Source organism: Lichenostomus cassidix, chromosome 6 (genome assembly GCF_008360975.1).
Source record: "Lichenostomus cassidix isolate B80296 chromosome 6, HeHo_3.0, whole genome shotgun sequence".
Lineage (NCBI taxonomy): Eukaryota > Metazoa > Chordata > Aves > Passeriformes > Meliphagidae > Lichenostomus > Lichenostomus cassidix.
In genome coordinates, this window is record NC_139487.1 from 31,464,268 (window position 1) to 31,489,407 (window position 25,140).

General features: G+C 54.2%; 1 protein-coding gene and 1 long non-coding RNA gene across 3 annotated transcripts in view; both read left to right on the forward strand.

Annotated features, from left to right (window-relative positions):
• The first annotated feature begins 1,418 nt into the window (after positions 1-1,418).
• Positions 1,419-25,140, forward strand: part of LOC146435613 (uncharacterized) — a 56,264-nt gene continuing 32,542 nt past the window's right edge. Inside the window, exons 1-2 of one of the 2 annotated variants that reach the window (XR_014853032.1) lie at positions 1,419-1,631; positions 1,929-1,991. This is a non-coding gene — a long non-coding RNA (uncharacterized LOC146435613). The remainder of the gene's footprint in view (positions 1,632-1,928; positions 1,992-25,140) is intronic. The other variant, XR_014853033.1, reaches the window with a different exon arrangement.
• On the forward strand, positions 11,534-12,604 carry NEUROG3 (neurogenin 3). The gene has a single exon (XM_085064526.1). It carries the CDS (start codon positions 11,696-11,698, stop codon positions 12,236-12,238), a length of 543 nt encoding a protein of 180 aa, XP_084920652.1. The 5' UTR covers positions 11,534-11,695; the 3' UTR covers positions 12,239-12,604.

The following is a 25,140-nucleotide window of genomic DNA, read 5'->3' on the forward strand; positions in this document are numbered from 1 at the left end:
GCAGGAGGTGACAAAAGTGGGGTTAAAGTTTAGGTGGTTTAAATTAAATGGGGAGAGTATTTGGGGATACCAGAGAGCAGTTCTCCTTTAGCAAGGAAATTTGTGGGTTGTATTGAATTTTCAGCCATCCCAGTCCTCCTTGTCATTCACAGTTTTTGGGTGAGAGTGGTGTCAACTTGACAACCACAAAATAAACGCTGTGTGATTTTGTTTAATAAACAATTGATTCAAAAACTATAGACCCTTCCCATTCCCTCGGATCTGAGGAAATCAACTCTTGCCTTCACAGGCCCATGGTGTCTGGAGGGAGGGATGATACCTACTGGGAGGTGGCTGGAGGAGAGAGATGAAGCAGTTTCCTGCTCAGCTGCCTTCTCCAGAGAGCTGATGAGAAAATTGACTTCAAATGGGTGAAGAATGCTGCTCTAATTCAATCCATGTCGTTCTGTCAGGAACAGCCACAGCTGAGCTGCTCCTCACAGATGCATCCTTAACCTGATTTAAGAAAATGCTCCTTGGCTGCTCTTTAAAAGACTGAGGCAACTCTGCAAAATCCCAGAATTATGGATTATTCTGTGCATGTAATTTTAAATGCTCTGACAACGGTGAGCTGCCAGGGGTTCATCCTCTGTGTGTTCCTGCTTTCCATCACCATTCAGCTAGAAAAAGAGATTTAGCTCTTTATTTCAAGTAATTAGGGGCCACAGAGGCACAGACTTGGCACAGCACTCGGGTGATGCACACTGGCGAGCTGAGTGCCTGGCTGGAGCATCGTGCACAGTATCTGCTGTATATGCTGCTGCTGATACTTGATAAAAATCTTTAATTAGCACAGATCCAGAGGAGAAATGCCGAGCAGGTCTCCCTCTGGTGGTATGGATATGCCATATCACAAGGCACTAATTTAATCACTGCTTGCTGGGAATTAAATCTCTGCTCAGCGCATCCATATGACGCCAAGCTCTTTCTCCAGTGGCTCTTTCCCTTGCTCTTCTTCAAGAAGCCCCTTTATGGAGGCACTGCTTCCAAGGAAATCTATCAAAAGCCCCAAACCTCTGCAGCGATTATCATCAGTTTGTGAGGCAGAGAGGGACACATGGGATACAGCTGCTGGTTACAACTTCACCTGGAAAATGCTCCTCCGAGGTGCGATGAGCTAATTTCTCCCTGATGAGGAAAAATACTAGTGTTTATGTCTAAAAACCATTTAGCTAAAAGTTGTTTTGTGGAGTTGTGTTCCTAAAGCTCTTTTCTTCACCAGGACCTCCCAGCATTCTTGACTTTTCTGCACCAGATGATTATTCAAAGGTTCTTGTGTGGGTTCAGGAACTGCTTTTTGCTAAGAAATAACATTGTGGGTGTTCAACTGCAGAGGGCAGGGGCTGCCTTTTGCTGGAGTCCTGTGAGAGAAAAGGGGTGTCTTGAGCATGGGGGTGCATGTATTCACATGGTGAGACACCCAGAGATGGTGGCTGAGGTGAAGCACCACAGCCCTCAGTGGTCCCTGTGAAGAACAGGCTGCTCCTTGAGCACAGGCACTAGTTTATCCCGGGAATCCAGACCACTGAGGCTGAGCCAGGTGCCCTCTGCTTGGAGATGGCAGTGGCACTGAGGGGTCTCTGTGAGGACAGGTAGGAATGTCCCGGGATGGCAGTGGGCCTGAGGGGTCTCTGTGAGGGGAAGGAGAGGTGGGAATGCCCTGGGATGGCAGTGGAGCTGAGGGGTTTCTGAGGGGAGGCGGGAATGCCCTGGGGTGGCAGTGGGGCTGAGGGGTCTCTGAGGGGAGGTGAGAATGTCCCGGGCTGGCAGTGGGGCTGAGGGGTCTCTGAGGGGAGGTGGGAATGTCCCGGGCTGGCAGTGGGGCTGAGGGGTCTCTCTGAGGGGAGGCGGGAACTGCCTCAGCTACAGCCGGTTCCAACTGGTTCCAGCCGGTTCTGACAGCCCAGCGCAGCCCCTCAGACCTGCTGGTGTGACACCTTGGAGAAATTGAGGTAAGGAGAGGGATAATGGTGGAAAGTAGAGAGAAATGAGGGGGAAAATAGTGATAAACATTCCAGTGAGCAGCAGGGGGGGTTGAGGAGGAGGTGGAGATCCTCCCCTGCCACCTGTGGAGATGCCATGATGGGGCAGCTGTGTGGCTCTGGTTTTCTCCTTTCCTGCTGAGGCGAGGAGTGTGAGGGATGGTGTGGGTGACAGCTGGGCACTCCAACCCGACATAACCTGCATTTGGGTCACATCATTTGTGTGAGGAAAAGGTGGAAAATGAGCCCAGAAATGTGAGTTTCATCTGTATGGTGTTTCGGTTGGAAATGTACTGCTGCGTGTTCAAACACTTCTGTCATTGCTGATTTTATCATCAGTGCTGTACAAGATTCATTGGCCTTTCTCAGCTTCACTGCTTTCAAAGGATCATCCTAATATTTTTGCATTTTCTTAACGGCTTGACGCAGTTTCTTCTCAAAAAGGTTTAAAATAAAAGAGAAAATCTACAAAGTCAGGACAGGAAAAGATTTCTACTTATTTCTTGTTTCCCTTTCCCCAGCATGCACACAAGCAGACTGTGGGTGCAGTTGCTCTTTTGCAGTTAGATAACATCCTTTCTTCCTCCTAAGACCATTTAAAATGGAATTTTAAATGGTCTTAGAAGCTAAGACCCTTTAAAATGGAATTTTAATTCATACCTTTTCATCTTACTGCTTTTTTGTTCTTGGAGAAATACAAAATGGTGAATGGTTCCTGTGCCATAACATCTCCACTGTGTTCACCAAATTTGGAAGGTAGAGAGTGAGCAGGATGTTCACGATTTTTCTGCACCAGCTGAATTGCAGGAATTGCTTTTTGCTAAGAAATAATGTAGTGAATGTTCAACTGCAGAGGGCAGGTGCTGCCTTTTGCTGGGGTCCTGTGGGCTGCTCTGGGCCAGGGAGATCAGCTCAACCCCAAGGATGTCAGTGGCATGTGAAGTTGCTTTGGGTTTGCATCCTCATTTAATGTCTGTGCCTTTTGGGGAGGGGGGAGAGAGGGCAGCATCTTCATCTGTGATGGGAGAGCAACACTGCTGTTTGTCTTGTCAAAATTGCATTCAGTCCATTGTGCTGCTTAAAACTGACACAATTCCATTTGTTTTTGTACTCAGGTTGAAAGTACTGCTTGGGTTTGGATTCAGCTCCTGGCCTGAAGTCTGTCTTCAGCCCTGAGGGATAAAATTTTGCCCTGCAGCAGCATTAAGAGCCCTTGGCAAAGGTAGCTGTTAAATCCCCTCAGGAAAGTGGGAGTCCTGTCCATTTCCAGCATGCACCTTTGAAAGAGGTACTTTCTTTCTGTGGAAAATTTTGTCCTTGATGAAGAGTTGAAAGCTGCCACCCTGGAAAGGAGAGAGGAGCTGACCTACCTGGGATGTGCACACCAGGACAAAGCTGCCTCATCCTTCTGGGCATTGGGTGCTGGTTTTCTGATCCCATCTCCATCACGGTGCCCAGCCCTGCTTGGAGATTCCTTGTGGGTCAGCAGCATGGGTTCAGGGATGGGGGGTTTTGCCTGGGGAAGCACAAGAAGCTCCTGGCACTGGCTGAGCATTACTTTGCCAGTGTTCCCAGGATGCTCAGAGACTCTGAAGTGGGATCTCTTCAGGGCAGATCCCTTGGCTGGAGCAAAGCAGGAGCAGAACCATCTCCTTTAGCTTGAGCTGACATCTTCCTGGGTTAAAATAAGCATAATACCCTGAGAGGTTTGGAGGGTGCTGGGGAAAACCTGCTGGCTGAAGGGCAAGAGCCAGGGTGAATGGGGTGTAAGGTGAAGAAGGAGACCCTGAGGCCCCTGGAGCTACGTGCAGGCACTGGCAAAACTGTTGAGCTGCTTTAGAATATTGGTTCTTGGACACGTGTGTGCACAGGGCTTTGAAACTTGTGTTTTTTCAAACATAACTGGGTTTTGCTGACTGGGACAGCTGCCTCTCCCCCTGTTTCCCAGCGGAGGTGTTGTGCTTTCTCTGGTCCCATGCAGCACTCTCCTTTGCTGGAATGGGGAAGTGCCAATTCAAAGGGCCTCATGCTGGTGGCTGGGAAAGGTGGCTACACCAGAGCAGAGGTGCAAACCATGCCTGGAACTTGGCTGCAGGCTGTGAGGAGTCAGGGAACATGGTCCTCCTGAGGGATGGCCAAACCCATGGCAGAAGGGGAGAAGATGCAGGTGAGGAACTTCTGTGTGAGTTCTGAAAGCTTTTTGACCACGAGAGTACAGAGCCTATAGGAAGTGTTGCTCAACCAAAGTTTTTTGCTGCTGATGCTCATGGTGAGTTTGGCAGCCCTCACTTTAGAATTGGGCATGTGTAATGCTGCAGTTGGGATGTGCCTTTGTCTCTCTTGAGGCTTACCCTTGCCCCTTTTTGGTAGTGAGTTGCTGTGCAGCTGCAAGTCCTCCTGGCTCACTCAAGGAGCACTCCCAGGGTCCCTCTCTCTGCACATGGGGCTGGGAGGTGAACAGACACAACCCTGGGAAGGTTCCTGTGCTGTGCCCATGCTCAGCTAAACTGAGACCGTGGTTCAGGTAGAAGTGGTTCATCCCACTATGGTCCCCAGCTTCCCATTATTTGGTGTTTCCTAAAATAGTGCTTGTTGTCCAGGAAAGGGAGGTGAAATATCCTGGCCTCCAAAACAGCTCCATCTCTGGACTTAGTTCAGTTCCCAGCCAGCTGTTAGCTTATTTCCATATAAAGTGTATTTTGTGCTGCTGAAAGCATCCGATGCACCTGAGGGAATGAGCTTTCTAAGGAATTCTCTCTGTCTTAGCCCAGTATACATGTGTGTGTCATGGGATTGTCCCACAGCCCCCATCCCAGGAACAAGGACACAGACACCGGGCTGGCTGGGATGAGCTGTTTGAGCATCTCATGACAAGCAGTCCTCTTGCCCATCAGTGGAAAGAGGGGTTGTCAGCACCCACAGAGTGCCTGCAGCACCCCTGTCACACCTCATCCTGCTATCCCAACCCTGACACCCAGTGAATGGGGCAGGATGTGGCCCTGCCACCCCCAGCCTGGTGACAGCAGCAGCGGCACGCCAGCCCCCCACCCCAATTATTGCTGGGTGTCGCAAAAGACATTGAAAAGCAAGGAGGAGAGCTGTGAAGAGGGTCATTTTAGTGGTTCTTTCTCTCTTCTTTTTTTTCCCCCCCTAGAAGGAAGTTAGAAAAGCAGAGCCCTCAAAGCCGCATTGAAAGGGTGACAGAGACGGGATAATGCGTAAGACTGAGGGAAGGAATCTCAGAGCACTTGCCACGGTGTTTTAATGATCTGTTAACAATTACCCCTTTCAGGGGAGAACATATGGTAGATGGTTTGCTTAAAAAAAAAACCAACAACAGGACAAAAAAAGAAAAAAATAAATTACTTCGGAAACTTAAATGATGGTGGAAAATGATGGGGATTGAGGTGAAGAGCTGGGGGAGGGAGGTGTAGCCCCCGGAGTGAGGGGATGTCAGATGATGAGAGGATGTCAGATAATGTGTCCCTGAGCACGGAGGCTTTGCTGGAGGTCCGGAGACCCCTAAAAAGCACCAGTATCCAGGTTCTCCTGGGGGTAACAGGGGCTGGTTTGCCTGAAAATGAAGGAGAATTATGAGGGTGCTGATAAAACCGGGGAAGCTGCTGGGACCCTTTAGGACATGGGCTGGAGCATCCCCCCCCCAGCCTCTGCCCAAGCCCAGCTGCGCGGGCAGGGCTGGTCCTGCACTCCCCTCCCTGCAGCTGGGGCAGATGGTTACAATGCTCTGGCTGCACGCAGGTGGCAAGTGCTTCGAGGTTTCCCTGCTGTTACCTGCCTTGAGATTGTTGCTTTTCTCCACTGGCACCTGTTGGCATGAGTTTAGATTGTGGCTCACCAAAATCACAGACAGGCTAGTGGTAACTTACCTTGCAGAGCTGGGCTGAAGCTAAAATTGTGGTTTACTACTGCAGTGTTTTGTGTGAAAATACGCGGAATTTATTTTTTAATTTTTGCTGCAAATGCATATCTCTTATTGAGATACAGGAGTCAGGCTGTGTGCTCACCTTCGCAGAGGTCCTGGCATGGGCTGGCAGGAGGGGCTGTGCTGCTTGTGGGCTCCCCAGGTTCATTACACACCTGGACTTGGGGAAGAAAATGGTCCTATCTGTATATAAAATTGTCTTCTCCTCAGCACTGCAGTAGTGCAAGGCAGGAGAAGGCTCCGATTCAAAGGTTAGGAATTTGGCAGATGGAGCCCAGTACGGGATGAAGGATTGAGAATGGGGTTGGGAGAGGGGTGCCAGCATTGGGTGTGTGCAAATGGGCAGGGATGGCTGGGGAAAGCTGGGATGGGGCACCATCGCTACCTGAGCAGTGCAAGGTTTGCCAGGAGAGGGACGTGAAGATGTGGGGAAGGGAGAAAGGGGAGGGCAAAGCTGGAACAGAGGAAGGCATGATGCTTCCTGAGACTGAAAGGAGGGAGGAGATGGGAAGATATGAGACTGGCACAGGGCTGATCAGGGAGGGGATGGGGTCATGCACCGGGAGTGTGGGTGTTGCTGAGATTGGTGTGGGGGCTGCAAGCACATTCAACCCTGTGGACCACTCATCACAGCACTGTAGGCTGCCAGATGTAGGTGGCACAGCTGAGAATGGCAATGGGAGGATCATGAACTGCTTACTAGTAAGGACATGGGGCCAGTGGGCAAAATATCCACGCTACAACTTTGAGTCATGTCCCTCCTGGCAGTAAGGGTTTGGCTTGGGCAGTGACCACACTGGGCACATCTCCCTGTGGTGGCAGTGACCTGGAACCAACTTCAGTTGGCAAGGAAAGGGTTAAAGCCCCCCCATCGTGCCCTGTCTCATCTTGAGGGCTTCGATGAAGCTCTGTAGAGGAGTGAGTGGTGTGTGAGTCCATCCGTGCACCTCTGCCCCTTTTTCCAGATGGGGCAGGGTATTTCCTTCCAAACTCCTGGCTTTTAGCAACTTTTTTGCTTCCCAAAAGCCAGCTCTGGTGCATTCTGGTGTGATCAAAGTCTACTGGTGGAGCCTCTAAATCAAGAGAGAAAATAATCTTTAATTATTTTTGGGGGTGAGGAAGCACCATCTGTCTGTTTGATGGGCAGCTGGGGAGAGAGCCCATATGACCAGTCTGCTGTGCTTATAACCTCATCATGCATCAAAATGCCAGAAGTGATATTTTTTTCCTTATAGGAATGAAAGGCTGGTCAGGAAGGTGTTAGTCTGAGCTTGGCATATCCACGGTCTGTAATTATTCACTGATGGCTGAAAGAGAGTTGATGCAAACGAATAAATTGTGAAGCCTCAAGCCTGTGTTGTCCAGCTGGTAGCTGCCGAAGTTGACCACTGGCAGCTGGCAAAGTCTGAGTGCTGGGTAGTGGTGGTGGTGGATTCTGCCAGATCTCACCAGAAACTTGGTGTAAAGTTTAAAGAAATTGAAAACCTAAGTGAGGGAGATGTGTAACTTACCCTGTCTGCACAGACTGCCATCAGGGTGGAGGAGAAACCCTTTATTTTGGCAGGTGAGACAGGCTGGGGCAAGAAGCCACTCTCCACAAATGGGGAGAGGAGCAACCCTGGCGGAGCTGGGAAGGATGGAAGTAAAATGGCTCCCAGAGAAGTGAGGACCATTTTTCTCTACTAGGGCAGATGCTTGAATGGCTGAGTAAATCCTTTAAGGTAACAGGTTTCACAGGACCCACCTGTAGGCATCACAGACCAGTAACCAACTGTATTTGGCATTTGTTCCCTGCCTTTCCTCTCCGTGGTATATTTCTTTGCCCTTCCTCTCTTCTATCCAGAGAGGTTTTTGCTATGCTCAGTGTTGTTGCATTCTGTTCCAAAATGTCGCAGAACAGCTGTCTGCTCTTGCAGCCTTATGAAGCCATTTCCTGTCAGGCTGTTTTAAGGGCAAATAAGCATGGAGAGCGGTTTGTTGTAGAGTGGGATTGCGCACTGAAAACTCTTGGGCTTTTTATCAGAGTTTCTTTTCTGGTGAAGTGACAACATCCCTTATCCCAGGGCTTATTTCTCTTTGCACAGAATCATAGAATTATAGAATGGTTTGGATTGGAAGGAATACTAAGGATCATTTAGTTCCACTCTCCCCATCATGGGAAGGGACACCTTCCACTAGACTAGGTTGCTCCAAGCCCTATCCAACCTGGCCTTGGACACTTCCAGGGATGGGGCAGCCACAGCTTCTCTGGTTAACCTGTGACAGGGCCTCACCACCCTCACAGGGAGGAATTTCTTCCTAAAATCCAATCTAACCCTGTCCTTTGTCAGTGTGAAGCCATTCCCCTTCGTCCTGTAACTCCATGCCCTTGTCCTAAGTCCCTCTCCAGGTTTTTTGGAGCCCCTTTAGGCACTGGAAGAGGCTCTGAGGTCTTGTCCCCCTGGAGCCTTCACTTCTCCAGGCTGAGCAGTCACAGCTCACTCAGCCACAGCGGGGGTGCTCCAGCCTTGGGGCATTTTGCTGCACGACGAGGTAACCGGTGCTGGGGACTGGTCATATCGGCTCGACCTGGAATTTCTCACCCCTCAGCAGTCCATTAAACGGACTGACCGTGCTCTGTTGTGCCCAGCTCAGTGCTCACCAAGTAATGAATAACTTCCCAAGGTTCTCCTTCCGTCCCGGCGGGCTTTCTTGGCCCCTGCCCGTGGCCGACTCCCTCCCCGGGGACGCAGCGCTGCGCCCGCCCGTGCGCTCTGTCGGGCAGTTCTGGGGGACGCGCTCCAGCCGCCTCTTGTCGGGGCTCGCCTTTCCTCTCCTATTCGGTTTTATATATATGTACCTTTTCTTTTTGCGCCCCTTCTTCTTTCACTCTTGTCGGAAAAGGAGGAAGCGGGGGGAGGAAGGGAGAAATATTGTTTGAATTCACAAAGCGGGGCATCTGGTGCACCTTGCGCCTGGCATCTGTGCTCCTTGTGTCCCAAGCAGCGCGCTCTCACCGGGGCGAGGGGCAGGAGGGGCCAACGTGCATCTGTTGGGCGCCACAATAAAGTCACAAAACAGCGGCGCGGGCCCGGCCCCGCCGCGCTACCCTCTCAAAGGGGGACGCGGGGCTGCGGCTCCCAGGTATTATGCGCCGGGTAGGTAGGGCCGGGGCAGCAGCTGCTCCGCCGACCCGCCCGACATATGGCACCGCAAATCACGGTACCTCCTGAGCAGCCCGGCCGGGGGGAGCGGGGGAAGACGGGGCGGCCCCGGGGCAGGTGCCTCCGCCGTGCGCCCGCCGCTGCCACCGCCGCATCACCGGGCCCGCGGGTGCGCACCGGTGGCCCCGACGTGGGCCAAGGGCGCGAAGCGGCCAGCAGCCCCCGGACCCTGGGGTCACCCCCAGGATCGAGAACGGGCCCAGCCTTATCTGCCCTCCCCTCTCCCGAGCAAACAGCCCTCGGCGGGCGGGCGGACGGGCTGCGGCCGTGCCCCGGCTCGCCAAACGTTCCCGACGCCTGGCAGGCGAGGGATGCGCCGGGGCCGCTCTGGTTACCATATGTTTTCAATAAAATAAGACAAATAGGGCCGGGAGATAGGGATTGCAGTAAACCTGTTATAAAGCAGCATAAACGAGGCCAATGTAAACGGCAGCAGGGCCCCTCCTGGAAGGGCCGTTGGGGTGCCAGCTCCGCACCGGGCGGCCCGGCCAGGTGTGAGCGGGAGCCCGCAGCGGTGCCCCCGCAGGTTTTTATCACGTTCGTGGTAATATGGTGCTTGTTATGCTAACTATGAGTAAACATCCCCGGCCGGGCTTTGTGGCGACGGGAGGGAGTTATCGGAAAGTGGCAGTGGGAAGGTGATTTAACAATAAAGTTGTCTTGTTTGCCAGCAGGTGATGTCTGCCCCCAGCCCCATGATTAATGCTTCCCAAAGCACTCCACTTTACAATCTCTTGTAATTATTTATTAAACGAAATCTATTTATTATTATTTTAGCAAACAGCGGTACCAGGTGGGGCTTTCTTTTCCTCTTCAGCTTTTGTTTGAAGGACGTTTGAAGTGGGCAGTCTGAGGCTTGGAAACTCGCTCGCCAGATTTTTTTGTCATCCAATTGCACAGGCACAAAAAAACCCCCCAACCCCGCCGGGCCCTTCCTATTCATCCTCTGCTGCCCTCCGAGCCGCCCCTCGAGAAGGGGCGCCCGAGCCGCCGCGTTGGCCGGCCCCCCTCGGCATCGCTCCCCCGCCCTCCCAGTGGGGCTGTCCGCCCGCCGCACCGCGCTCCTGGAGAGGCAGCGCGCACAGCCCATGCCGCCGCGCATCGCGCCGGCCAAGGCCACCCCGCGGGGCTGGGGACGGAACCGAGCCGGGAGAGCTGCTCCCCGCCCCGCCGCGGCCCAACTGGGCCGCTCCGGCCGCTCCCGGCACAGGGATCCCCGACCGGGATCGGCCGCGCCGCTTTGGTGAAGGAGAGGGGGGACTCCTGCCCCGCCGGGGCTGCACCTCCCGGCGGCCCTGCCCGCATCCCCCGGTGCGCCGTGCCGTGCAGGGGAAGCCCGGCCCCACTGTCCCCGATCCCTCGCCCTCCGCTGGGGAAAGGTGTCCCTGGCCCGGGCCGCTCCCCGCCGCCCGCCGAAGCCGGTGCGCAAAAATCCCCGGCACGTTTTGCGCACTGAGCTGCGGCGGCGGCGCGGCTGCCCCCGGGCCCAGAGCCGGGCCGGCGGGGTGGGGGGTGGCCTCGGGCCTTGGGAGGACCCTTTCCCCGCGGGATCCAGTCTCTGTTTCCTTTGGGGGAGCACAGTCACGACGCAGGTGGGGGCTGGAGAACGGCGACCCGTCCTCTCCGGTGCTGGTGCTCGCTGCCCTCAGGGCAGCACCTACAGCTCCGCCGGTCGATGCGCGGGGAGCGCGGAGATGTTCCCGGCTCTTCAGGGGCGAGGGGAAGGGTGACGGGAGGCGGCGGGGTCCCCTCGCTCACCTCCGGGGTCGGAGGGGATGGCCCGGGAGTGTCCCGCGGCGCCGGAGCCGCGGGAAATGGTTGAGGCTGTGCCAAGGGGAGTGGAGCCGGAATGGTGCCAGCTGGACCCTCACGTCTGGCACCGGAGGATACCCGGCCTGGCCCGGCGGTGCGTCCCCGGCTACTCCGGGGCCCGGCTCTTCTCCGCGGAAAGGCTCTTCCCCTGTCACCGCTGGGGCCCTGTACCCCGCCCCGACCCGCACTGCACCCCGGTGGAGCCCCTGCAGTGCGGCCGCCCCGGCCGTGGTGCAGCCCTCTCGCGCGGGGTCGGCGCCTCGGCCCGGGGGTCCCGTCCCGGGGAGGGCTGGCGGGCGGGGCCGGGCCGGGAGAGAGGGGCGGGAGTCCCTGCGCGGCACGACGCGGCGTGGAAGCCAGCGGGGTCTCGCGTGGCAGGGCCGGGGCAGCGGGCGGTGCCGGGCCCGGCACGCTCCCGTCGGGCTGATAAGATAAAAGCGTGCCAAGGGGTGGGTGCGGGCGGGGGGGCGCACACGCCGCTCGGCTAGGAAATCCCCATTGTCTGCCGGCCCTATATATAGGGGCTTAACGGCAGTCGTGTGCCGGCGGCGCAACCTCTCCTGCCCGCGCTCGAGGGACCGCGGGGAGGGGGCAGCGGCGCGGGGCGCGCAGCCAAGAGCCGCTCTTCTGCCCCGCAGCCTCGGCCGGGCTCAGCAGACACAGCCGCGGGGGAGAGGGCTCTCCCGGGCCGGCCAGCGCGGGTTTGGCTTCGCACCATGGCCCCGCAGAGCGACCGCTCGCCGGACGAAGGGCAACCGTATTTCGGTGGAGCCGAGGACCCCTCCTCGGCGGCCGGAGGGGGATCCGCGGGCAGCCGGGGCGCCTCGCCGGCCCGCACCGCCCTGGCCCCGCGGGAGACGGCGGCCCGCAGGAAGGGGAAGGCGCGGCGGGGCCGCGGCAAGGCGCGGAACGAGGGGTTGCTCAGCAAGCAGAAGAGGAGCCGGCGCATGAAGGCGAACGACCGGGAGAGGAACCGCATGCACCACCTCAACTCCGCCCTGGACGCGCTCCGCAGCGTCCTGCCCACCTTCCCCGACGACGCCAAGCTCACCAAGATCGAGACTCTCCGCTTCGCCCACAACTACATTTGGGCGCTCACACAGAGCCTCCGCCTGGCCGAGCAGAACCTGCCCGAGCCACCCCCGCCGCCGCCACCTCCTGCCACCGCCTCCCCCGGGCCCTGGGACTCGCCCTGCCCTGCGGCCCCACCGCCCGCCGCCCTGCGCCGCGGCCCCGCCGCCTTCCCCGCCTTCCTCTGAGCCCGCCGCCCGGCCAGTGTCCCCTCGCTTGTGGCCTTCAAAGAGCCGCGGGGCGGAGCGGGGGCTCCCCGCGCTGCGCGCCGGGGGGCGGCGGGAGCCCCGCTCCCCCCCGCCCCGTCCCGTCCCGCTCCGCTCGGCTGAAAAGCGCAGCGGGAGCGGGCGGACAAAAACAAATCACGGTTTTGTACTCGTTAACGGTAAATTATATTAATTTGTCGCTATCGGTATTTATTGATTATATTTCGAAAAAATATGTATTTTGTATATAAGAGTATTTTTAGCAGCGGTGGTCCAGCTGTCTGTGCCCGCAGCTATATTTTGGGTTTTCTGAAGAAGAAGGGGAAAATAAAGCGTGTCGCGGCCAGACCTGTGCAAAACCATGTTTTTATCACCGAGGGCTCTCCGGTAGTTTCAGTATCGTGCACACCCGCGCCAGGAAGGGCAGCGCCAGCCCCGCGGGGACTTCCTCGGGGCTCTGGGCGGTGTGACCAGTGCGGGGTCTCTTCCTTGCGGGGGAGGAGCGGCGCACCGGCGTGCGCCCGTCGAGGCCCAGGTGCAGATTTAAAACCGGCCTCTCTCTGCGGGTACCTTTTCCCTCAGGGCTGCGGCCGGTCCCGTCTCACGGGAGGTGTGGTGTCCCAGGCCAGGTGTGCCCGGCTGCGGGGCTATTTTGATGCCGTCCCTTGAGTACAGCACTCGAGGACCTGGAGTAGGGCAGCGTCGCCTCAGGCCGACCCCATCCTCCCCGGGGGTGAGTTTAGCCAGGGCAGGCACGGGATCGGTGACAGCAGCCGCAACCTGCAGCTCTGAGCGCGGCTCTGGCCGGGGAGCGTCAGGTCAGCTAAAAGCGCAGGAGGTGGGAAAGGCACTACTACCCATGCCACGGTGAGAAGAGAACCCGCATGAATTCCGCAAGCCCTTCCCGGCCCTCTCCTGTCGGGACTCAATTTGTAGCTGGTAGATTTACGGCGGGGCCGCCTCCCCGCTCCGCGCTGCCCCGGCGGGGCGGCCGCCGCTAGACAAAGCGGCCCGCGAGGCCAAAAGCCCATTGTGATGCTAATTGTTCTCAGCTGAGCCCGTTTGCCTGCGGCAAAGAGACGCTATTGAGGCAATTTGTAGAACAAAAGAAATTTGGTTACTGGAAACAAAGACGCGCGCAAAAACAACCCCCCCTCCAACAACCTCTCCCTCCCGCACCGCAACAAAAGAGGCGAGAGAGGGACCTGACCGGGTACGGCATCCCGGGGGTCTTATCTCGCCGCTTCACCACCCCCCGTCCCGCCGATGGGGGGCAAGAGCGGGGAGCCTCTTCCCCCCCCCCTTCCCTTTCCTGCTCGCTGCTCCCGCTCCCCGGGAGCCAAAGGGCCGGGCTGGAGTGGGGCAGACCCAGCAGCGCTGGGAGGGCTGGGTGGTGGTGGTGGGTGTGCGGAGCGATGCGCGGAGTGGCCCCGGCGCACCGTCCCGCACTGGCGCCGCGGGCTCTGGCCATGGTGCTGAAGGCGGACCGGGGGCACAGCGTGCTTGTCCCCTCGGCGGTGCTCAGCCTTCGGGGTCTGCCCGAACCCTTCCGCTGCGTCTCTCCCAGTAGCTGCTGGGGTGCTGTGCATTCAGGTGGGCTGTGGGGACATCGCTCAGTCCTGTGGTGAAAGGAGACGCCGGTGTGGCCCTGGTGCTAACCAGCCACTTTGCAGATCAAAAAACGCATGGGGCTTGGTGGGTTTTGGAGAAGCAGTGACTTCTACTTGGGCACTTAATCCAGCCTTGGTCAATAAACTGTCCCACGGAGAGGAGCTGCAGGTGTCTGACACACCTGGCAGAAGGGAGTGAGGGCACCGTGGTGCCAGTGTTGACAAGCAAGGTGAGCAGATCTCACTTTCTGCTTGAGCTTTTTTTGAGATCTGCACTTTCTGCTGCCTCATGGGACCCGTCCATCCATGCAGAGCCCCCCCTCCCTTGCCTATTCACTGCTTTGAGAAGAAATACCCACATTGCTGGAGAAACACAGGCCATGGGGCAAGGTTGAGGACTAGGAAAAGGCCGTGTGTGCCTATCCCTGTGTGTACTCTTATGGTCCTGAACGTGATCTATCTGTGTCGTAGATCAGATAGGCAGAATGAAAGACCTAATAGTATTCCTGCCCCTTCCCCCCCCTCTCTGGCTGAATTGTGTATTGTTTTCATACTCTAACAGCCTGCAAAGTGCTCCAAGGCCTCTGTGTGTGGCCACAGGCGAAACACCGTCATTATTTGGGTGATAAAATCATTTAATGTTTTCCCTGCTAGTCCAGCTCCACTCTGATATCTCCCTACAGGAGGTATCATATTGCCCTCGCTGTCTGCATGTACTGTGGAATGGAGGAGGATCACAACACAGTCACTTTACTGCAAAAATACCATTTTTTCAAAAAATTGCAAAAGAGAGCTCAGGGTTGACATGGGCAAGAAAAGGAGCAAGAAGAGCATGAGAGTCCAGTGAAGAGCAGGTGTTACAAAAGTTCACAAAGATACTGCTATATTTTCAGAAAGTGGTCACTTCAGTGGGTTTTACTGCATTGCCGATTCTTTTTTCCTGGAGACTTAGGATGCTTCTGGTCTTCCAGCCGTGGGGCTGTAGGTTGGGGGTGGGTGCGTGTGGGGGGGCGGCCGGATTTACTACCTCTAGAGAACTAGTGACTTCTTTAGGGGCTTGAATGCATTTTTTTTTCTTTGCCTCCACATTATTAGGTTAATCATTGCTTGAACTGGTTGCTATGGTTTTGGCAAACCCATGGAAACTTGATAATGAAGACTGAAAGACTCCTTTTCCATTTATCTTTTCTCTATGTTTAGTGCATGATGGTCTCATTTCTCTTGATGGGGCTGTCCCAGCGCCACTGCCTGGCTTTTATAACCACTGCTGCTGAAATGGCCTCCGGACTTTTTGATGTGGAAGAAACAGGTGGCTGCTGGGACCGCGACCATTTCAGAGGCTCAGGCTTGTGCCCTCACATACTTGCAGGCGACAGGTTGAAAATCAACTAATCTGGACCCTGCCAGGTTTGCTTGCTGAAATCCCATGCCAGGTGAATTCAACTTTTATTTTCGCAATGAGGGGAGGACACTTTGCTACAAGCTGATGTTTCCATGCCCTCAGTATTCAGTTTAGACAAGAAGAGCTGAGTTTAGACAATCATCAGTTGGACTCGATGATTCTAAAGGTCTTTTCCAAGATTAACAATTCTACAATTTTTTGAATATGTGGTATTATCTTTTATTACAGAAATAAGGAGACTTTATACTTGTCTCTTTCTGAATTCCCTCTCCTCTGTGCTGAACTGCACTGCTGAAACCTGGCTTTAGGGGGATTCAGCAAACTCTGGCTGTGGAGTCTCCTGCAACTCTCTCACTAATGCTCAGTTCTGCTCAAGGTTAAAATGGGGGATTGAGGATAACAAACAGCTGAAGACAGAAGCTGTAAATTATTTGCATGGTTCAGAGAGGCCAGGCTCATTGTCAGGGCCAGGGAAGGGGAAACACCCAGGTCCTTTCCTCAGCAACAGACTCATCCCCCTCCTCCTTTCTCCTGGCCGGCTCCCTCGTGTCTGAAGGCTGGCAAGAAAATGAAGGTGATTCCCATAATCCCAGGGCAATTCCTTTGACCTCAGGCCTCCACTCTGCTCTAAATACGGCTTTAAGTGAGTTGCTTCCTGCCCTCTCACATTGTCTGCCTCTGACACTGCAATCAGGTTTCTCGGAGGAGGAGGCTGCAAACCACTGCCTGTCCCCTCCACCCCACTAGGAACCAGCGGGGACTCCTGCAAGCAAAGCAGACCCTCTTGCTTCTTCCAAAGTGCGTGGGGGCATCTCAGTGTTCCCAGAAGGGCTCCTGTGCCGGGCCATGGCAGGGCGCTTGACTGCGGCTGCACTGTCCGCACGTTTCGGTGTAGCCGTGCTTGCTGGCAGAGAAAAGGCGAAGAATCAGGATTCTTTCACATGATCAGCCTTCAAAGGTCTGCCTTTCCCCCCCTCCTCCCAGCTATAATGACAATCCAAAGAGTTCCTGATAGGGTTTTAAAAGATGCTTATTCATTCACCGTCCACCAAGCATGAAAATCCAGCTCATTTGTTCATTTGTAGCCATTCTTCGCCCAAACGACCCCACAGGGGCTGAAGCCTGTTGCCGAAAACTTGTCACTCACACTTTTAACTTCTTTTTGTTGTACTTCTCTTTATTTCATTCTTCTGGGTCCCCACCTCCGCCACCACCCCACCCTCTCCTCCGGTCACAAAGGCAAGTCTGGGAAGCTCTTTAAAGCTGCAGTGCCCCCTTTTAAAAATCAATACAAAAAGCAGCAATGGCTGAAAGGAGATCCCAAGTTTGTGTAAGGAAGGGGGAAACTCCATCCCGTCTGCATAGCGTAGACGGGGAGGGCAGGAGGGGGTATGGCACTGGGTGCCTGGGTGCCAGTACCCCTAAGCCACCTTAAGCCTTGCCTGGGCTTCATGTGGTGCCCTGACCAAAAGAGTTGGGCCTTTCTGTGTCAAAGGAAACATAACCTTGAGGGTTTAAGGGGCTTTTAAGGAGAGGGCAAAAGCATCAACCAAGCAGTGAGCTCCCTGAGGAGCAGCCACTGACATGGCCACTCTGCCACAGTGTCCTCTGCTCTGTTCAAAGGCTTTGCAGCACAGGACTGATGCGACAGCGCTGCTTTCTAACGAGACTGCTCCACGTTGCCCCTTGGGAGCTGTGGGCTTCACAGTGCATAGGAAGAGGATAGATCTATGTGCACTGGGCTAGACTGTGCTGACTAATCTCTGAGCAGGTCCTATCTGCTGTGAATTCAAGTCCTTGGCTGGCACGCTGGACTCTTCACAGCTTAGACTATTTAGTGATGCTCTTCCTTCCCAGAGGAGGTGTGTGATAATGCTGCCAGCATCTTTCTTCATTCCTGGACACACAGTCCAGGTGTGTTTTGGTGGGTTTTATGGCAAAAGCTCAGTGTTGCCTTTGCTTGAGTCACCACAACTCGCTGGTTGTTCTCTCACCTGGAATGTCCCTAGAAAACCCCATGTGGGGGCAAGCAGGAGTGTGAGTTTTCCACTAGGAACTTTCTGGCCCCTCTAAGCTCCATACACCCCCATAGCAGTGTTGCTGGGGTATGGACGTGAGCAGAATGCTGGGGATGAGACATTTGGAATCACTTCAGCCCCCCCCATCATCACTGGGTATCTTGCCTGGTCAAAGCATGGGGCTTCTCTCCCTGAGGGACACACAGAGGTTTTGTGCTTAATGATCCCCACTGATATTTCTGACTGCATTTAATCCTTGCAGCCAGGGGTTGTGCAGCTGCAGCCATGAAGAATCACTGCCTTTTGTTTTCATTTCAGCCAGAGCTGTGAGGCTTTACCTCATATTCCTGGGGCCTCAGATGTGATTTTGCCTGGACTTTGTGGAGCTCTGCCTGCAGCTGGCCCCGGCACGGGGAATCACATCTCCACCTTCAGCCTAAAGGCTGTGGGTAAAATGTGGGCTGCCTGCCCAGGTTCAGCTTGTTATTTCAGATAGAAACTGCAGATAAATTATCTCTCCCCTCCTTCCCACCCTGTGTTCACGAGTGGAGCTAATTTTCTCTCTTCCTCAAGGCACCACATCCTCAGTCTTCAGTGCACAAATTTCAGGGGAAAAAGTTGCCACCAGTGTGCCCTGGTCTAAAGGATGGTCCCCTCTCCAGGGCAGGTGCAATAGCAGCAGCTGAAGAGGAAGAGAAAACCCCTCTCCCTGTCATCTCCCAGGTACCAATCCATCAATCCCAGATGCCAGGCACCAGGGCCCAAGTCCTGCCTCTCCCTCCCTGGGCAGGTTGTTTCAGGCACCGAGACCTCATGCCTGCGGGACAGGGGGAAGATTAATGGGGCAGGTGCTGGTGCCCAGAGCTGGCTCTTGCCCTGATAAGGTGGGAGCTGAGATAGCACTGGGTCAATACTCAGCGGTGGCCACCTGGAGCTGTGGCTGGAGCCACCTGAGGGGCTCCAGGGAGGAGAGGGCACAGGGGGTCCTTCCCCCCATGCAGCCCAGCTGTGTCCTATGGTAGACACAGCTGCTGTACCTCACCACAGCTCCTTGCGCTGTGCTGGTGGAGAGCCCCCGCTCCTGGCTGGACCCCCAGGCCTCCCCCAGCCATCTGTTCCCCCTGCCTGCTCCCACCCATTGGCTTTCTCCACACAGCCCGGCTCCTGGGGCAAAGCCAAGGTTTCAGCCTCCCCCACCGTTAATAATTCCTGAGGGATCGTGGCGTTCCCATCTATCACCCTTCCTCCAAACCCCAGCTGTTACTTATGTGCATGGCCCCCTCTCCTTTCCCAGTGCTCTGCTATGCCCTTGCTGCATCCTGTGGTGCCCCAATGTCCCCGCATTTTGGCAGGAGGGGGTTTTTGCATGTGTAGGGCTCCCACCATCAATCCTCCCCACTTGAGGCACCAGAGCTTGGAGATAAATGGTACCACTGGCTGCACGCATTCAAACTGTGAAAAGGCACCTGTTGCTGGAAAAACTGCAACCCAGGGTTATCCAAAACCCTTTGTGGTTTGAAAAAGCTGCTGTGGTAATAATCTCATGTGGTTCATCCTCACCTGTTCCTGGAACTTGGTTTTGTTGAATATTTGGTGGTGGGAGGAGTCTGCCAACTTTTAGTAATATTTTCTTTGAGGAGCAGGATGTTTCTGGCTGCAGGTTACTTATGCTTGCACTTGGAATCTGTACCTGGGATATCTCCCTGCCTTGCCCCTGCCCAGCTCACTTTGGGCCATTTTAGCTCAGTGACTTGGGAGACTTACAGATGGGACCCTGGGGGGTGCAAATAGCAACACTATAAATACCTTTTTTGATGAGTGCACTTGCCATCCTGCAGTATGGCCTCTGCACTATCACAAGAGGAACCTTTTGGAGTGCTTTCTTTTTTTCCCATGGTCTGTCCCTGCTCACTTGTGGGATGCTGTGCTGTCCCGGCTGCCCCACGCCGGGCTGCACGGCCGATTAGGGACCCTCTTTGTCACCTAATTGGATTTTTCTCCCCTTGTTAGCCCGCAATGAAAATGTCACGGGCTGCAGGGAGGTGCCCATTCATCTCAAATTAAATTCGGTCGCCTCTCGGGCGAGCCGCGCCGCTATTCACCCCACAGCAGGCAGCTGCCGCTCACCGAGGGACGCAGCCGGGGGTTCTGCACCCGCAGCCACCCCGGGCCGGCCGTGGTGCCAGGAAAAGGGGAAGATGCCCATGCTTGGCCAGCCACGCGGCAGACTGGGGTCTGCGCAGCCCCGGATTCTCTCTCCAGGAGGTCCCCAGGCTTGCTGGGGGATTTGCGGACCGTGCATGGCGGTGCCTTGCCAGGAGGTGGTGCTGGGATCCTGCGCCCTTGGCCTTGGCCGGACACGGACCAGGATGCCGGGCTTTGGGCACGCTGCCTTTTTCAGGGAGCCATCGGGGGCTGCGAGGGGAGGGCGGGGGCGATGTTGGGTCATGGCAAGAGAGGAAGGAGCCGTCCACAAGGTGCCCATCGAGAAGCAGGGAGTTGTGGTTCAGACCGGGAAGGATACTTCCCCAGGAGAAACGTGCCAGGGAAACCTCAGAGAAGGGCAGACCACAGTTTCTGCCTGAAGAGCAGTATTTAGGGGAGATTTGCTGTTCCCCGCTGGTCTGACATTGCCTAAGCTCGCTCATGAACTCCAAACCCCACTGTAGTCAGGGAAAGGGACCCCAGCCAGCATGTGTTGGAGACGGTTTCCAAGCTGAGCACTGAGCGCTGAGAAGTTTCTTGCACTCCGAGTTGTGGAAGGGTGTTTCATAAACGGCAATTAAAGAGCTGTCAGCCCCTAAATGCAGCCGCAGAGGGGCACCTTGTCTGTCAAACCGGATCTGAGGTCAAGTCGTCTTGGCCACGAGGCGCTGGGGCTCGAGAAAGCGATGCAGGGGTGATGGGAAACGAGCTCTGCCGTGGGGTGGGCTAGAGGCGAACCCTCGGGGCCCAGCTACGTAATTGCCCCCGGTACGTGATGTTAAATAAGAAAGAGCAGAGCTTTTTTGAACGCACCCTATGACTAGAGAAGGTGAAATTATTTGCGGCAAACAATGGTGTTGATAACTTTTTCCGTTCCTCGCTTTCCTGTGAGTAAACATCTATTCTTACTTTTATAAAAACCTCCAATAGCCAGGATTGTTTCTGTCCTGACTGGATGCCTCCCAGCCGGAGAAAGAGCTTTCCTGCTGCCTGCCCAAATTCCTCGTCAGTGATCTGCTAAAACCCAAGGCGCCTTAGCCTTTCCCTGAACCACACTTGCACCCGAAAACCTCTGTGACCTAAACTTAGCAAAAAGCAGATGAAAGAGCTCTGGGGCTCCCCAGGGAGAATTAACGATCTGCAAACAGATGAATACTCACAAAATGTTTTTTTCTCGCTCTCCTCCTCTCTCTACTGCTGACATATATATTTGGAGAGACACTTGGAAAAACGTGCCCCTGGGTGTATGGTCCCCAAGAGAGTTTGGGATTTTGCAGGGGTTCATCAGTGCTGCAAGCAGGCAATGCACAGGGAGGAGGAGGAGGAGGGGTCTGTGGGAGCATTGGGAAGGGACGACCATTAATTTCCTCACTCAAATGACTTCTGCCAATATTGTCTGGGAACTGGGATCCTCAAAATTCACCCTATGGAAAAGCAAAGCCAAGCGATGTAGGTGAGCTCCCCTCTGCCTTGGCTCACAATATGATTGCATCACTGGCTGAGCTGGGAAGCCAGGGCTCCTACTCCAAGATATTTTTATTGCCTGGGAACCAGGCTGAGGAAAGGTGTGGCTTGTTTTTATTTTTTTTTCCTTCCCTATCTTTATTTGACCAAATCCAAGAAAACTCAGGGGATGGCTTACATCTTGGAGCAGCACAATGGGCTCTGCTTTACAGACAGCTCCAGACAGTTCTTAGGGCCACAGAGATTCTGTTCATAGTCCTCTTTTCCTCAAATTGTCATTTTTCACCCCCCTCGATGTGTTAAGAATGAATGTATCATGTTCCCTGGACCAGAAGGTGAGGGAGCCCAGGGGAGCCCTGGCTTCCCAGCTCCTGCAGGAAGGAGTGGCTGCTGGCCTCCTGAAACAGGCTGGTGCGTCACAGCCAGAGGTTTCTTGGCACATACTGGGAGCCCCCGAATACCCTACAGGATAATACATCAAGTCAGTGAAGAAAAACAACAATATCTCAGGAAGCAGCCCGGGATACTGCAGGGAAGGAGCCTGATTTAGACCATTTCCTGGCCTGAAGGTCTGTGCCATGGTATGGCTATGGCTGTGCTGTCCAGACTCGTTGCTGGAGGGGCTGAATGAGATGGTTTGCAGCTCTCTGCACATTTCCTCACCTACTTACTTGTCAGTTATTTATTATTTCATCAAATTGCTCAGTTTTTGCATTTGAACTATTCCCAACAGGCTGGCCCAGGCAGAAATGAACTCTGCTAATGGTGTGTGGAGAAACTTGGGGGAAGCCTCTGAGAGGGGGAAAATACTAGTTTCTTATAGCGCTGCCCAAATTTGCCTCTGGTGGCCTAAGCTTGTGCCTTGGTGATGCTTGGCACCTCTCCTTCCCCCACTCCTGGCTTTGGTGTGGGGATTCCCTTGGGAAGGCAGCATGTCTGTCCCCTCTGCTGCTGGCACTGCTCCTGCTCTATGCTCTTCCCCATCCCATCTCCTGCTGTCACATCCAAACTGCTGGCCCTGGTAAGGCCACAGGAACAACCTGGATTTGCTGCAGAAGCAGGGATTTGAAGAAAGAAAATTAAAAATCCAAGCAGCTGGGAGGGGAGGGGGCTGCACTGACTTTCCCATTGCTCCCCCTGTACTTCTCACCCTGGCGAGGTCAGCCCTGTAAAACACAGATGGGGAAACCCTGTGGCTTCTTGATTACTGTTGGTGTAACCCCTACCAGGGTAATCTCACCAGTGGAAACAGAGTTTGGTGAGGCCAGAAGTGGGGTCAGAGAGCTGTGTTTTTGCTATAGGGCATTTTGGAGTAAAGCCCTGCTTTCACCCTTGGAACCCTGTGCTCCTCCAAGATACCTCTGCTGTGTAGCACAACTTGGAAGGACACCAGCCAGGTATGGACTAACCCAGCATTTTCACTTTCCTTAGAGGCCAGATTGTTTCCCCAATTCTTTATATATCTTTATACACAGAAGATTAAAAAAAATTAGTTTCAAATAAAAGCCTTGGCCATGGGGCTCATCTCTCTGGAGCCAAACTGCATGGTCTCTGTCAGAACAATCTGATGGGGGTAGTTCAACCACTAATGCACAGCAACGCACTTTCAGTTTAATATTTTTGTCCAAATAGAAGTTAAAGAGACCTTTCTCAACACTTACTACTCTTTATATGGCTTTCGTGACTTTATTAACTCCAGTCAGTATTCTTAAGTTTTTTTCCTTGTTTTTAACTGAAAATTTCTTTTCACCTAGACTAAATGGCTGTGCTCCTGCTCTGTGTGAGTCTGGGGGCTTGTAAAGGCTCTGTCAAGCTGGTGAGCTGGGTTTTGGGAACAAGCAGCCCATGGCAGGCAGCCCCAAGCCTCTGCTGACGGTTCCCCACCACACCTCTGCTTTCGGTCTGTGCAGAGGGGCTTCTCTGTGTCCCCAAAAGGCTGAGAAATGGTTATGGGACAGCCAGAGCTTTTCCTGCCGCAGCGAGATGGGATAGAAGCTCCTTTCCTGTGGCAGGGATGCATCTGGAGAGGCCTTGTGCATTCCAGCAATTCCCCCCAATTACGTTAATTTCCCTCCCCTCCCATTTTCTGTAACTCTGCTTTGCTGTGTGTGATGATGAAAGGTATTTTAACTCCCCAAAGGAAAAACAGACCATGGAAATCAAAAGTCCCTTTTTAGAGCTTCTCGGAATCGGAGAGGCTGAGAGCTAATAAAATCCCGAGTTACGAAGTGTTGCAGAGTCTGAAATCCTCCCGCTTGTCCCCCAGCGAGGGCGGAACAGGGACCCATTCATTGCGGAGCCGTGTCCCTTGGGAAAGCCGACAGGGAGTCTGGTGATACACGCGGCACCAGTGGAAATGCAGAGAACAGGCTGGGCTTTGTCAGAGGGGCGGCAGCCCGGGTTGGCTGGAGAGATGGCTTTGGTGATGCTGGGGTGTGCCAGACCTGGATTGGTGGCGGCCGGGGGAAGAGCCGACTGCCCCGCAGAGGTGCCGGGGCTTCCTGCGGCAGGAAGTGCAGCCAGAGCTTTCCCTGTGCTTCAGGACTCAGCTCATGCCTGAGTTGAGTTTTATCGGCCTGGCAGGGCAAATAAAGAGGCTTTTTGCCCTGAGTCTCCATCCTGTTATTACCACAGCAGGCTCAGTCAGTGAAAGCTCTGCAGAGCAAGGATGATTTTGGACTAAGTTTTGGATACGGGCAAAGAAAATCGGTATGCACTAATCCTGCACTGGATCCAATTGCCCAGAGGGGCTGGGTGTAGAATTAACCAGAGCACAGTGAAATACAGTGCAAAGGCTATGCACAGCAGAGGAGCAGACAGCTCTGTCAGGCCCCCAAGGATAAGACCCAGCAGGGAGAAGAACCCCAGGATAATTATTAGTTGTGTCAAGTCTTGACTGCACCAATTGGCATTAATGACCCTAAGCAGCCTCAGTTGGAGCATCCCTACCTCCATGGGCCAGCTCTATTTAAACTCAACTTGGGGTTGCTGTTCTTTCCTCCAGATTGCTGTAGAAGGGTGCAAGTCTGGGGAGAGAGCTCAGCTCCTGCTCCATGCAGGTAGGCCAGCTGCCATGCTGAAGGACTGTTTCACAGGTCCCTCTGCCTCCTACATCCTGGCTGTTTTGTAGATTTAAAGCCCCTTCCTGGATTATTGGCACACACCTGATGGAGGAACAGCTTTTTGGTAAGAAGAGGCTGGGTGGGGAAAAGTCATCATGGTGTGGGGAAAGAGAGGGTTTCATCCAGCAAATGTATTTTTGGGAAAGGTGAGCTGTGCCCAGTGTGACGCCATTGGTGTGGGGGTGTGAGCAGGTGGGACTGTTTGGCTGGATCTTCCTCTTCCCACTCCCAGCTGTGATTGCAGGCAAACCTCTGTGGTGAGGACACAAGGTCTAGGCTTGCAGGAGAATGGCTTCACCTCTGCTGGCCTGGCTTAGTGAGGAGGTACTGTGGTGGGGAAAAGTTCTTTTATCCATTCCCTGCATAAATACCCAGGAGAGATTTTCAACTTCTCTTTCTCCTGCATTTCCAGTGTGCTTCTGTGGGTCTTGCTGATGGGTGAGGAGTTCTGCTGTGGAAGCAGAATGTAGAGGTAAACTAAGGTAACAGCGTGTCAGCTGGGTCAACATGGTGATTCTTAAGTTGCTAAATTACCATGGGTTATGATATCCCACTTAATGCAGGAGATTTACAGCACATTGGTTCTTATAACTGCCTTTCCAGACCCTTCTCCATCCACTTCTGCTTCCCAAGCAAATCCATTCCCATATATGCACTGCCACACCCCAGACAGTGCATATATGGGAATGGATTTACTTGGGAAAAATGTCTTGTGCAATTGAGAGCCCCATGGGGTATTTATTTTATTTCATTTAATTTTTTTAACTTTAGGACACAATATTTTTCTATACTCTGTTTTTGGTTTTTTGGAAATTTGGCATCAGCCAAGGAACATTGCCTGACCATGCTTTGCAAGGCTGAATATGTCTCTCTTGGCACAGGGCTGCTTTCTGCAGTGATGCTGGACAAATCTGTTGAGCAGAAGGTGGTAGAAGAGGAATTAATTCTTAAAACATACAGACAACGCACATGCAAAATACTCCTCACTAACGCAGCACCTGGGATTTGAGCAAATGACAATAACAGAGTGGTGGGGCTGCGTGGGATGCGTGGCTGGCCTGCG